Here is a 13,279-nt window from a genome sequence, read left to right on the forward strand (position 1 = left end):
TCACAAGACGCAGGCCTCCTAATTGTCCCTAGAATTTCTAAGCAAACAGCTGGAGGCAGGGCTTTCTCCTATAGAGCTCCATTTTTGTGGAACGGTCTGCCTACCCATGTCAGAGACGCAAACTCGGTCTCAACCTTTAAGTCTTCACTGAAGACTCATCTCTTCAGTGGGTCATATGATTGAGTGTAGTCTGGCCCAGGAGTGGGAAGGTGAACGGAAAGGCTCTGGAGCAACGAACCGCCCTTGCTGTCTCTGCCTGGCCGGTTCCCCTCTTTCCACTGGGATTCTCTGCCTCTAACCCTATTACAGGGGCTGAGTCACTGGCTTACTGGGGCTCTCTCATGCCGTCCCTGGAAGGGGTGCGTCACCTGAGTGGGTTGATTCACTGATGTGGTCATCCTGTCTGGGTTGGCGCCCTCCCTTGGGTTGTGCCATGGCGGAGATCTTTGTGGGCTATACTCAGCCTTGTCTCAGGATGGTAAGTTGGTGGTTGAAGATATCCCTCTAGTGGTGTGGGGGCTGTGCTTTGGAAAAGTGGGTGGGGTTATATCCTTCCTGTCTGGGGGTGTCCTCGGATGGGGCCACAGTGTCTCCTGACCCCTCCTGTCTCAGCCTCCAGTATTTATGCTGCAGTAGTTTATGTGTCGGGGGGCTAGGGTCAGTTTGTTATATCTGGAGTACTTCTCCTGTCCTATTCGGTGTCCTGTGTGAATCTAAGTGTGCGTTCTCTAATTCTCTCCTTCTCTCTTTCTTTCTCTCTCTCGGAGGACCTGAGCCCTAGGACCATGCCCCAGGACTACCTGACATGATGACTCCTTGCTGTCCCCAGTCCACCTGGCCGTGCTGCTGCTCCAGTTTCAACTGTTCTGCCTTATTATTATTCGACCATGCTGGTCATTTATGAACATTTGAACATGGTAAAGTAAAAGTATACAGAAAAAAATGTAACTTCCTGGATTAGTGTGGCTATAGCTAGAGTCACAGCCTAAACTTAGCGAGCTGGCTAAATAGCACAGCCAACATTAGCTTTGATCCAATGTTACCTCACCAGTCATTATCAAGCTAGCCATCTAGCCAGCCAGATGTGCCAGCCAGTCGATCCTATAAGTCATTTTGCTGTATCCTCATGTCCTAACAGGTCACTATCAACTAGATCTATATCTACTACAAGTTCAAAGACAGTAAATCATGATGTAGTAGGAGTGAACAAGTCAGGGAGTTCTTTCCTCGTGTATGTTTCAGCCATCTTCACAGAGTCAAATATGCGCTCACCATTCTTGGTTTCGATCCACAAAGTCGCCGGGTAGCGCAGGCTGCATGCCAAGCCAGCCTGCTGCAGGAGCCTCATCTGTGGGGAGAAAGCCCTCCTCCTCTGATGTAGTATGGGAGAAATATCCCGGAAAAACGATAGGGGTAGGTTCAGAATTTTGGGAATCCATTTCTGTAGAAAGGAGATGGCGTCTCTTCCCTCCACAACCCCCAGGGAACCTGGAAATCTCAAATTCAAGCGCTTTTGGACATTTTCGTGAATATCAAATTTCTCCTCGAGTTTAGAATCTTCCAATTTCTTGTACTTTGGCTCCATATCCTCGCGGACGTCCAGGATGGCAGCCTAGTGGTCAGAATGGTATTTTTCTAACTTTGTCACTCGGCCCTTTGTGACTTTCTGGTCTTCATGGAGTTTCTCGACCAGCATATCAATTTTGATGAGGTGTTCAGAAAGCGTCTCTTGGATTTTTGTTATACCTTTGTCAATCTCCATTCTGAATCATGCTGGTGATTCTTCCGAGCTAGCATCCGCCGAGGCCCAAGAAGGGCTGTCAGAGGAGGGCACTATTACATGCCTCGTCTGAGTCTCTGCAAGATTGGCATTTTTTGTTTTGGTGATAAGAGATGTTTTACTTCCAACTCACTTGTTAGAGCTTTGCCATTGCCGGAAGTCTATAAGGTGCTGTTTTGAGCTCTCCTACCTTTGCCATTGATTAACTGAAGCAACATACTCATAGTTTTTTGTTTGCGTCCCCACCGTCACAGAATTTTTGTTGTTTAAGCAATCCAAAAACATTCCCATTATAAATCCCAATCTGGGTCAAGTGGGCATAATTTGAACACTTGTTCTATAAAATATGATCTTACAAACATTGTAATTTTGGCACGCATAGAATGGAGTCATAAGTGCATTCAAGTGCGGGTTCCACGGCTAATTATCTTCACAATCTGACAAAAATTGTGGTCAGGACAACCCAGGGTATAATGTATGTCATCTTTGTAACAGTAGCTCAAACATAGCGATCATAGATGTTGACACTGTAAATTACATGACTTTTAAAATATAGAAATATGAAGTGCCCATTTGGACTCACGGGTGTGTGGTTTGCTTGTATGACATCAAAGCGGTACTTATAATAATTCTCAACGTCTCATCTTTCAGAAAACATCAACTTGATTTACAGCATTTCCCCTCACTCAGAGAACCTGAGCTCTGACGTCATGTATAGTAATGTTAGTGTAAATTTAGGTGATTATCAATGATACAAATCTGCCATTTTCAACCCTTATACGGGATTACAGGGGGTGTGAGTGGATAGGGCTACTGGCAATGTCCATGCTAAAATTAATTATATCCATCTAAAGTCCTCTATATATTTCTATGTTCCCACCAGACACAGAATAATTAAATTATTTTAACACTAAGACCTAAGACTTATGCGACCCGAGAAGCTTCAAGGAGAGTTATGAAAGACTGCATAACACTAACAGACATACACATACTAATAGCAGGCCACCATTGAATAACATGTGTGAGACTCACATATTACAAACATTTGTTTAAATGACTGGATTATTAATGTTTTTGTAATCATCTTTGTTGGCGTTTGATAGGTCTCTGTGTGTATTGTAGCTAGCATCGATTTGTATGTTGACACTTTGTTGCAAATGTGTCAATTTAAACTTTACAGACCATTGTTCATTGTGTTCGTATATCCACTGGTTGTGCTGTGTCTCATATACTTGTCTAGTATAGACAGGACAAGGTTAGCCTGGCGTTTTTAAGACACATTATGGTTTTTGTACAGTTCTACCAAAAGCAATGTACCATTCAAACCTCTAACCAACTGCACCAACTGCACACAAAGCAAAACATGTGTGAGTGAGGATAGGTTTCATTAACATATCACTATATTGAATCAGTATGAACTCAACAAATTCTCAAACATTGTCAATGTAAATCATGTCTAAATGAACATGCTCTGTATGTCCAAACCATGCACTGTTTAGTTTCTGAAGTTATCTACATTGGATCAAGGGAAAGGCAACCCCAGTCCTGCTAATACACCTGGCTCCAATAATTAAATTATCATGGTCTTCAGTTTAGATTGCAATTAGTTTATTCAGGTGTGTTAGCTATAGGGCTGGGGGGAAAGTGTGTCACCAATCAGGCACCTGAGGACTGGAGTTGCTCATCCCTGATCTAGATCATAACTTTTGAAACAGCTGGGAGAAAGGGAAGGAATATAGTGTCAAGTCAACACACTCACCGGTCAGGTCCTGTTCCGAGAGGTTCTGGAACTCCTTGAGGATATTGCTGATGGACGAATTGAGGTTCTTGATTTTCCCGTGGATCCCGTCCAGCTGAATGGTCTGGATGTTCTTGATGACCCCTCCGTGGGAGATGACCGTGGCGTTCAGGCCGTTCACACAGTTCCACAGGCCCGACACATGCTTGTTCAGCCCCTCCTTGATCTTCTGGAGCGAGTCCGAGATGCCGTCCAGCCGTCCACACACACCCTCCATCTTGGACAGCCTCTTCTCCAGGCCGTCACCAGAGCGCTTGCAGTCACCCATCTCCACCACCAGGGTGTTCTCGAAACGGCGCACATCACGATCCACCCCGTCGAGGTGGTTGCGACTCTCCTCAATGTGCTCGGTCACGTCCTGCTGGATCTTGTCCAGCTCCGAGATGATCTTGTTCTTTGTGTTGCCCAGGTCAGTGATGATGCTGCCGTGTTTCTGCACTGTGTGCTCCAGGCCCCTCAGTGTGTCATTAATGGAGCTGAAGGTCAGGATGACCTCGGACAGCTCACCCTGCAGGGACTTGAGGTGGCCGTTGTTAGATGTTCCTCCAATCACACTGTGGCCATCCAGAGGCTTCTGGGCGTCATCCAGGCCTCCTCCAGTGCTGCCACCTGTTGTTGGGGTCACAAGGCGGATCTTACACTGGCCACTACACTTGTCCACCTCCTCCTGGAGTTTTCCCACCTCCTCCTGCAGGGTGGAGCACACCTGCGAACAGGAGCTCTGGTCTGAGTCCACCCGTGTCCGGATGGCGTTGATGTCCTTCTCCCAGCGGCTCAGAGTGTGCTGCGTGTGGTTCTTCAGCTTCTTCAACTCGTCTTCCACTCTTCCGCAGATGTCGCAGTCGTCCACGCAACGACCCAGTGTCTCGATCTCTGTGACAATGCGGTTGAAGTGCTCGCCATTGTCTCCGGTCAGGGCTTTGATTTTACGGATGTCGTGGCTGAGGTCCACCACCTTGTCCATTAGCGAGTCGCCTGAGACGGACAGGTCCTTGATACGTGTGTCGAAGCGGCGGATCTCGTCCTCATTAGCCACCACCCTCCACGTGATAGACTTCACAGAGTCTCCGTTGTAATCATTTCCTCTGTCTCCTCCAGCTCCACCCCATCGATCTCCGGTTCCCCCTGTTCCTCCTCTTCCGCCATCTCCAACTCCTCCAGTTCCGGTTTCCTCTGCTCCCCCTGCTCCTCCCCATCCTTCTCCAGTTCCTTTATTTCCTCCTCTATCTCCTTTTCCTCCTCCCCCTCCTCTTCCTCCAGCTTCTCCCCATCCTCCTCCATCTCCTCTCCCTCTTGTTCCCCATGTTCCTCCACTTCCTCCTCTTCCTCCTCCATCTCCTCTTCCACCTTCTACCACTCCTCCAGCTCCTCCTCCTAATCCTCCACAGCCACAGTCAGTCAGACTCTTGTCTAGGAGTGCCGTAGAGTTCTCCAGGCGGGTCAGCTTCTTGTCGTGGTCCGACACTCTGTCCTTTAAGGTGCCCACGTCCAGCTCTATGTCTTCGATGCGGTAGCCCTGGGCATCGAAGCGGTCCAGGAACATGGTCCGGAGGTCACCGAGCTCACGGTGGAAGTAGTCCTTCAAGTCGTTCTCTATTAAGGTGCAGCTCTCTTCTGTGTGCTGCACTGTGCTGTTCAACCGCCTTTCCAGGTCGTTCAGACGGCTATCCAGCCTGTCCTCTATAACCTTGGGTAAGCCGCTGCCAGCATTGGGTCCAAAGCCACCACCGGGTCCAAAGCCACCTCCTCCGAAAACTCCACCGCCATGACTACCACCACTTCCCAACTCCTTATCCAGGCGGTTCTGGATGACATTGTAGTTCTCCGACACAGAGCTGATCTTTCTCTCTGCATCTGTGACCCTGTTCTTGAGGTCGGTGACAGTGTTGCAGCAGCCCTGGGAGCGTGTGACCTCCCGGCGTAGGCCGTCCAGGCTCTGGCGGTAGTGTCCGTCCACTGCGTTCAGCTGCTTTTCCATTACCTGGATCCTCTCCCTGATCTCCTGCTGCTGCATTCGCAGGTCCTCCACCCCAGACTGGCAGGAGGAGCAGGACAGAGACACCCTCCTCTCCAGCTCTCTCAGGATCTCCTCTTTCAGTGTGCTGAGCGTCCCACCACTAAACCCACCGGTGCCTCCAGAGGAGCCGCCAGTGCCGCCCCCGAGATCATTCCCACTGCCAGCATTCCCATTGACCAGGTGGTTATTGATGCTGACCAGGGTCTTGTCATGGGCCTGGGTCCGGTTGTCCAGCTGGTCCAGTTTGGTCTGGATGCTGTGGATGGTCTCTTTCATCTCGGGCTGGGCTGAGTCCGCAGGGGTCTTGGTGCCGTCACCGGTGAAACCTGGTTTGTGCATCTCCTCCTGGAAGCGTTCATTCATGCCCCTCAGGGTGGACTGCAGGTCATGGAGGTCCTTGGTCAGGCTCTGGATCTTGTCCTCCAGCTGCCGCATCTTGTCGCCGTCTCCTCGCCCTGGAACACAAACACATTATATTACAGTATATAATCTACTGTATATAGTTATAGATTCATCATGTATACCATTTGAGGAGTGACATGGGGACATAGAGGAGGACAGAAGTAGGAAGAAGAAGAAGAAGAAGAGGGAGACATAGAGGAGGAGCAGAACAAACAGACATCCACCCACCGTCTCCCCCATTCTGTCCCCCGTGACCTGTGCCGGTTCCAGTCTGTCCCGGTCGGGAGGGTTTCGGCCGGGGTCTGGCTGTAGCAATCTGGGTCCCAGAACCTCCGCTCGGCCCCTCGCTACATTCGTCCCCAGTGTAACCATGGCAACACTTCCACTCCATGTCCGTCACCATCTTGTAGGCCACCTTGTACCGCGGCTTCATATATGTTCGATACCTGTTGAGAATCAGCGACAACAACGACAACAATGGTGAAGTGGTTCGCAATGAGGTTGTCTCACCTATCTAAATTGAATGCACGAATTTGGGTCACAGTAGACAGGAGTGTCTGCTAAACGCTTATGTAACTGATGCTATGCAATCATAATTGGTCGCATGTGGTAATTTTCAACTTATTGTCCATCTGCCTTTTGCCCATAACACCACTAGTCGTTGGCAGAACATAACATTACACATTAACTGAAGAGCCTTGGACATTGTTTTATTTTACTACTTCACTCATTTTGTTTGTACAATATCCGTAATTTCCCTTACAAGTTGAGTAAGGGAAAATACCATTGAGTTTCAATGGGCCTGTCTGCAATTCTGAACTCTTGAAACTGCTCTCAGTCAAAGGCCTCAGTTTGGAGAATGTTTATGTGTCAATCCAAACTCAGTCATTACAGGCCACAAAGCCAGAGGCCAGGCATTTTCTGCCTAATTATGTTTTCTATTTAATTTGGGGTTTTCATTTCGTTCCCGGGCTTGGAGGCATGAACACAAAGCTTAAACAGCAGACGCTGGTTTCTGCCCTGACAGGCACTTTGAGGTAACTCTAAACCCCGGTATTCACAGGATACCAACGTTGATTAAATCATTTACAGGAAAACTATTCAGACCTTAACATGTTTGTAATTATTCCACCAGCTCCTTCCACACTGTGTCAGAAATGCCTGTCACTCTGAAAGCCTTAAGCATGGTAGGTATGCGCAGCATTCTCCTTTTACCCAATTATGTAATCTGGAAAAAGTAACAAGAATTTCAGGATTGGGGAAACAGATTGCACTGCATTTGACAGCACACATTTGTGATAACTGCCCAAACATACTTAATTACTGTATGAACAAACTAATACCCACGTCAAGTGGCCCAATATTTACATGAACCTAATTCAAATACAAGCTGACCACCACCCTTAGTTTTCGTTGGTCAGATAACCGTAGTTCATAGGAGAACCCTCCCCTCTCTGATGGATGAGAATACTCCACTGTATGCAAATTCCTGAATTAACTCCTCAGGCTGTAGTATGTTGCAATGGAGAGTAGAAGCCAAACTCCAAAATGAGATCCTAAAGCATTGTCAAACAATTAGAAAAGATAAACAAACACACATGCACACACACGCTCCACACACATGTGCTCGACACACACACACACACTGATTTCTAAATTTTGCTTGGACCATGTTCAGAAGAAACTGCTTTTTATTTTCCTCTTTAAATTGAGAAGGAAATAAATGTTTCACAATTAATCCCCCTGTGCGTGAAAAGGCATATATTGTTTCCTTTCCTGTATATGTGCTGTATGGTTCAGGCTCATACACAGTCATCTGTTACCCAGCTGTGAGGGAGCGTCAGAGAGAGAGACAGAGGCTCTGGCAGTAGTAGGTCTTCAATCAACAGGACTCAGCTTGTACAGCCACGGCATTGTCCATCACACAAATGTCAATTACAGTATGACAGCTCTTATCCTACCACTGCCATGCCTAGAATAATTCAAGAGAATGATAGAGAAAGACAGGAGAGAAGGGAGATGAAGAGAAAAAGAGAGAGAGGGATGCTGTATAGTATGGGCTTCAGATTAGTCAAAGAGTTCCTGATTTCCCAGAAATATTGGTTAAGTTTTGCGAGTCGTCAGGTCTGTCTTTCCAATCTGTTCATTCCATAAGCAGCGTTTGTGAGTGTGTGTGTTGGCAGACATTAGGGGCATTAGGTCCAAAAGGTCCTTCTTACACAATTCCCCTCAGCCTTGGCATTCTTTCATCACAATATCCTCTGTCTGTCTACAGTAGATGGGCAAAGACTGATTCATGCAGTGGGTGTCTGGGTATACATGTTTAAATTAAATGTGTACGAGTAAGTATACGGCACCAGGTGGTAGTGCGTGTGTTTGTGTGTTAGGAGCATACTCACGTCACCATGCGAGAGCACTGTGCGCCCCAGGAGCAGGGGTGGTAGTCAGGCTTGACGTAGGTCTCCACTCCATCCTCCACCACACAGGTCACCGTCTTTGTCACCACATATGCACACCAGTTTCTACAGGGCGAGAGAAGGAGAAGGTTAGTTTGAGATTGATTAATGTACAGACTGTACACACATAGGCTTAGAGATCAGAGACTGCATACAAATCAAGGGAATACACTAAGTAAGTATTCAAAGCTGAGATGAGAAATTAGTGAAAGAGAGGGAGTGTACAGTTTAATCATGTATAAGTTAGGTACCGGTAAGTGATTCATTGCTGGGAATACTCCAGTATCTCCAGTATGAGTAACTATCATGGTCTTGTCATGCGTAGGAACAAAAATATATGGTGAGGCAAATACAGTAGTGCACATTTGACTACGATCTCAAGTATTGGTTCCTCTAACAACAAATCAGGACTCCAACAGAGAGCTTGCCTCTTCTGTCTTAACTAACATGCAGTAGGGGCTTAGTAGAATTACAGCTATGTGCAGTAAAAATTGCACTAGATTTGACCAGTTTCCATAGGAAATAGAGTGCCATTTGGGACTCAACCAGAGGGAGACAGCACTGAGCTGACTGCAGAGGGAGTGGCAGTAAGATTTAGGGCAGCTGGTCTGTCACTTTTTTCATAGCAGCCCCAGGGCCACTGTTGATTTAGGGCTGGTCTTTTCTGCAGCCGCTATGGCCTGGTAAAAGACTAGGTTCTGCAGAGAAAGGAGCTGTGTAGCCAGTGTGTAGTCACTGTGCTGTAGTTGGGGTCCCCTGCAGAGCAAACCATCTCTCTCTGTGGTTACACTGTCAGCAGCTGGACTCTGGACGCTCAGTCACATGAATCTGGCAGAGTTTAACATAGATAGAACACCGCATGGGATGTAAACACTGGGATAGAACAGTAGACTTGCAGGCATTAAAAAGTTGTGCTCTGCTATTGGTTGTACATCATGATGCTTTATCATATCCTAGTGCTAGTTGGTTACAAAAACCTGTACCACTGTACTGTAGAAGAATGGTACAGAGCACCGAGACCGACCACTGGCAGAGAACAGTAGGAATAAACTAGGAACTGTTCCGAACAAAACACAAATGCTCAGGCATTCAATGATGGTACTGGGCCACTTCTAACCATTCCATTTCTTAATGTGGAACAGATAGACCAAACAGCAGGTTGGCATTTATTGTAATGAGTCTTTTCCTGGAGGCAGAACTGAGCAATTTCCCCTTAGATAGTCTAGCTGCAAAGTCAAAATGAGCTATATTGTTAACATTTATGAAATAAATGGTCTTAATCTTTTTGGTCTTAATCTAAGGTTAGGGTTAGGCATTAGGGTTAGCATTGTGGTTAAGGTTAGGGTTAAGTTTAAGTTTAAAATCAGATTTTATGACTTCGTGGCTGTGCCAGCTAGTGACTGCTCTGCAGAGCTGCCTCCAGAACTAGATTCATGACAAAAAAATGCTAACCTGCGACCAGTGTGACACTAGAACACCAAACCAAATTCAGACCATTAACTCCCTCCTGGAAAAACAGGTTTGGTTTTAGTCTGCCAGGCAAGATCAACAAACAGACCACACTGTGGGGGAGAGGAGAGGAAAGGGGGAGGAGATGATCAGCTGTCTGACTGTCACTGGCCTGACACAGTGATCCTCCATCAGATTATTGGCTGTGGTCTGTCTGCCACTGAGGCTTTACATTCTGGATTAATCATCATTGCATCACTTTTCAAATGCTTGGATTTAAGACACATGGGAAAGACACAGTATCATGCAATACATTTCTTAGCATATCAAACTAACCAGGCCAGGCATTTGTATTACTCATATTCTCAAGCTTGAGCTTACTACTTCTAGTGCCAGTGAGAAGCCCTGTTTCTCCCCACATCTGACATCTGTCCTGTGTTTGAGCAGATAAGCCAGTGTGCAGCTTTATAGGGACAAACACAGAGGGTTCTAACTAGCCTAACCATCCGGCATGGCTCTTGATTGAGATTTCTTCGAGCAGCAACATTCCTCCATGATGCGCTTTTGGCACTGGGACAAAGGCTTTGGTGTGTCTATGTTGCAACCCTCATTTGGAAATGATAACACATGGCAATAATGTAATCTCTTCCCAAAACCGTCCCTTCCTCTCTTTCTCTTTTTCTCCCCTGCTTCTCTTTCTCAGTACGGCATGCTCTCACTCCCCAGATAGCAAAAAATATCCTCCCACTTGCTGTTTGCTGCCTTCCTTACACCCAAGGCTATAAATTCCTACCGCCAGGGGGCGAATGGACTTTGCAGTTCAAGATGTGATTTCCATCTCTGGCGGGTAGCCCCTACTTAGAGGACTGCTAGAAACCCTTGGCAGGCCACTTTTGCGTCTCTAGCATTTTGCCTCCACTCAGAGGACAGCTATCAGGCCAAGGTGAGCCATCTAGCCATCTAATTTGAAAGACAATAGCAAGGAATTTTTCTCGTCTCAAATTGGGCCTGACACCTTCCAGCTAACCACAGCCAGCCAGAGGCTGCAAGCTGTTTTTGTTGTTTCTATAAATACCTTACATTTGTTGTGATTTGAATTTTATTAGATTTGCCAATTTAAAAACACAATACAGCCACAGATGTGGGCATAATGCATTTACAATAATTGAGGATGAAACACAAAAGTGATACACCTAATAATTGACAGTTTAATTAGATACATTATTATGATAAGTGTACAATATTACGTATTGGATCCTTCAAAAATACAACTTTTACATTACCTTGCAGTTTACCTATAAAATGGGTTGATAGTGAAGTAGACTGTATTCATATCACAAAATATATAAATAAGCTCTCCGCAAGCTCTCCGCAATGAATTTCAATAGAAAAATAGACAAGATCCTGCAACCATAGAGAGGTAAATACCTGTCTATTTATGGGAAAATTGCCCTGATTAACTCCTTAGTCATATCTCAGTTTACTCACTTACTTATGGCGCTGCCTACTCCTGATGATTCATTTTTCAAATGATATGAGAATATTTTTTTTTCGCTCTATCTGGGATGCTAAACCAGACAAAATAAAGCGTGCCTATCTATATAATGAATATGAACTGGTTGGGTTGAGATAATTAAATATAAAAGCACTAAACCGCTCTCTAAAAGGTTCACTTATTCAAAAGTTTTACTTGGACCCTAAATGGTTCTCAAGGAGATTAATAAGAAAAGATCATCCATTGTTTAAAAATGGCCTCTATCTTTCTTTTTCAAACAAGCATTGCAGAGCTGACTACAATTTAAATTTCATCCCCCTGAAAAGATAGAACAAATATTACAACTCAAATGTGCTGGTTGATAAAATACCTGTATTTATGGAAAATATGTTTGATAAGGGTATTTTGTTCTTAAATGATATTGTAAGTTGGAATGGTTGAGTTATGTCCTTCATAGAGTTATCAGAATTGTACGGAAAGGTCTGATCAATCCAAGAGTATAACCAACTGATTACAACATTACCCCAAAAATGGAGGAGGCGGGTATCAGCGGGAAGAGGTAGGGAACTGGTCTGTCTGCCCAATATAAAGGATCAAAACTGGAGAGGAATGAAAATATCATAAATAGGAAAGCATACCAGTTTCATTTGAGGACCAGGACTTTGACAACTGTGCCATATAGATTGCAAACTAGTTGGGAAGAGATTTTTGATGTACTGATTCCATGGTACAGGGTGTATGAGTTGATATATAAAACAAAGCAAGATTCAAGACTTCGTGCTTTTAAGCTAAAAGTATTATATAGAATTCTTGCCACCAACAAAATTTTGAATATTTGGGGCATAAAATCATCGAAGCTCTGCAGATTTTATTGTGAGGATACAGAATCAATAGACCATTTTTTTTGGTATTGCCCTCAGGTAGCCTGTTTCGGGTCTCAGGTTCAGGAATGGCTGAAAATGCATAGCATTGATCTAAAATTGACCCAAGAAATGGTACTGTTAGGAGATCTGGAGAGACTGGGTCAGTCAATTACTAATACTCTTAGTAAAAGTATTCATCTTCAAATCGCAATCTGTGGATTCTATTCGATTAGATGTACGTTAAACATCACAGCATAGTTGAAAGATATGTGTTGCGTAGAAATCCAAAGTGGGTGGCCAGCAGAGATAGATGGGATGGGCTGAGGGAAGCTGAGGGTTGGGATGTGGAATTGGAGACAAGTGGGAGTGGAGTTGCTGTGTGAGTGATAGAATGATGGTCAAAGATAGTCCCCTCAAAGATAGTCCCCAAAAAAGTCCAAATATAACATAAGAAAAAGTACATTTGAATGACACTAAGTGGCAGTGTTTTTACAACTAATACCGGTTTGCCTGAGGCTGATGCCGTGCAGGTGTTTGTACACATGCATATACACACACTCTCATTCAAATAAACACATAAAAGAACACACACATGTAATAGTGCCAGACATGCACACAAACATATACAAATGGCATTGCTGTTATGATTTTAGTTGTCCTTGATGTGCTTTGTTTTACATTTATTATAATTATTTAATTTTTTTGCATTGTTGTTTGCTGTTTTCTTCCGTCTTTTCCTTTTTTCTCTTTAGTTCTCTCGGTTGTTGGTGCATTGGGGGATTCTTGGGGGTGGGGAATGGAATTGATTGTATTTTATTTTTCTTCCACAGTCCCCCCCGACTGTGGGAGGGGTCTCGAATGGTTGAGGGACAGCTATTGGGGAACTGTGGGAGAATCTTGGAGGGTTCGTGTTCACGTTTTTTGGCCTGGTGGTAGATCGGTCAACATGCCCTTGAGCAGGGCAATGACCCTGGATGCTTCTGTGTGTCGCCTTGAATGGGAGTCTGTTGGAGGACTGG

General features: G+C 45.2%; 1 protein-coding gene across 1 annotated transcript in view; it reads right to left on the reverse strand.

Annotated features, from left to right (window-relative positions):
• Window positions 1–13,279, reverse strand: part of LOC109882860 (EMILIN-1) — a 69,751-nt gene that overhangs the window by 12,158 nt on the left and 44,314 nt on the right. The window contains exons 2-4 of the mRNA XM_031828523.1: window positions 8,397–8,519; window positions 6,226–6,443; window positions 3,540–6,050 (exon numbers count right to left, since the gene is read on the reverse strand). Of these exons, the coding sequence (XP_031684383.1) occupies window positions 3,540–6,050; window positions 6,226–6,443; window positions 8,397–8,519 (2,852 nt within the window). The remainder of the gene's footprint in view (window positions 1–3,539; window positions 6,051–6,225; window positions 6,444–8,396; window positions 8,520–13,279) is intronic.

The sequence above is a fragment of the Oncorhynchus kisutch genome, linkage group LG7 (assembly GCF_002021735.2).
Source record: "Oncorhynchus kisutch isolate 150728-3 linkage group LG7, Okis_V2, whole genome shotgun sequence".
NCBI lineage: Eukaryota > Metazoa > Chordata > Actinopteri > Salmoniformes > Salmonidae > Oncorhynchus > Oncorhynchus kisutch.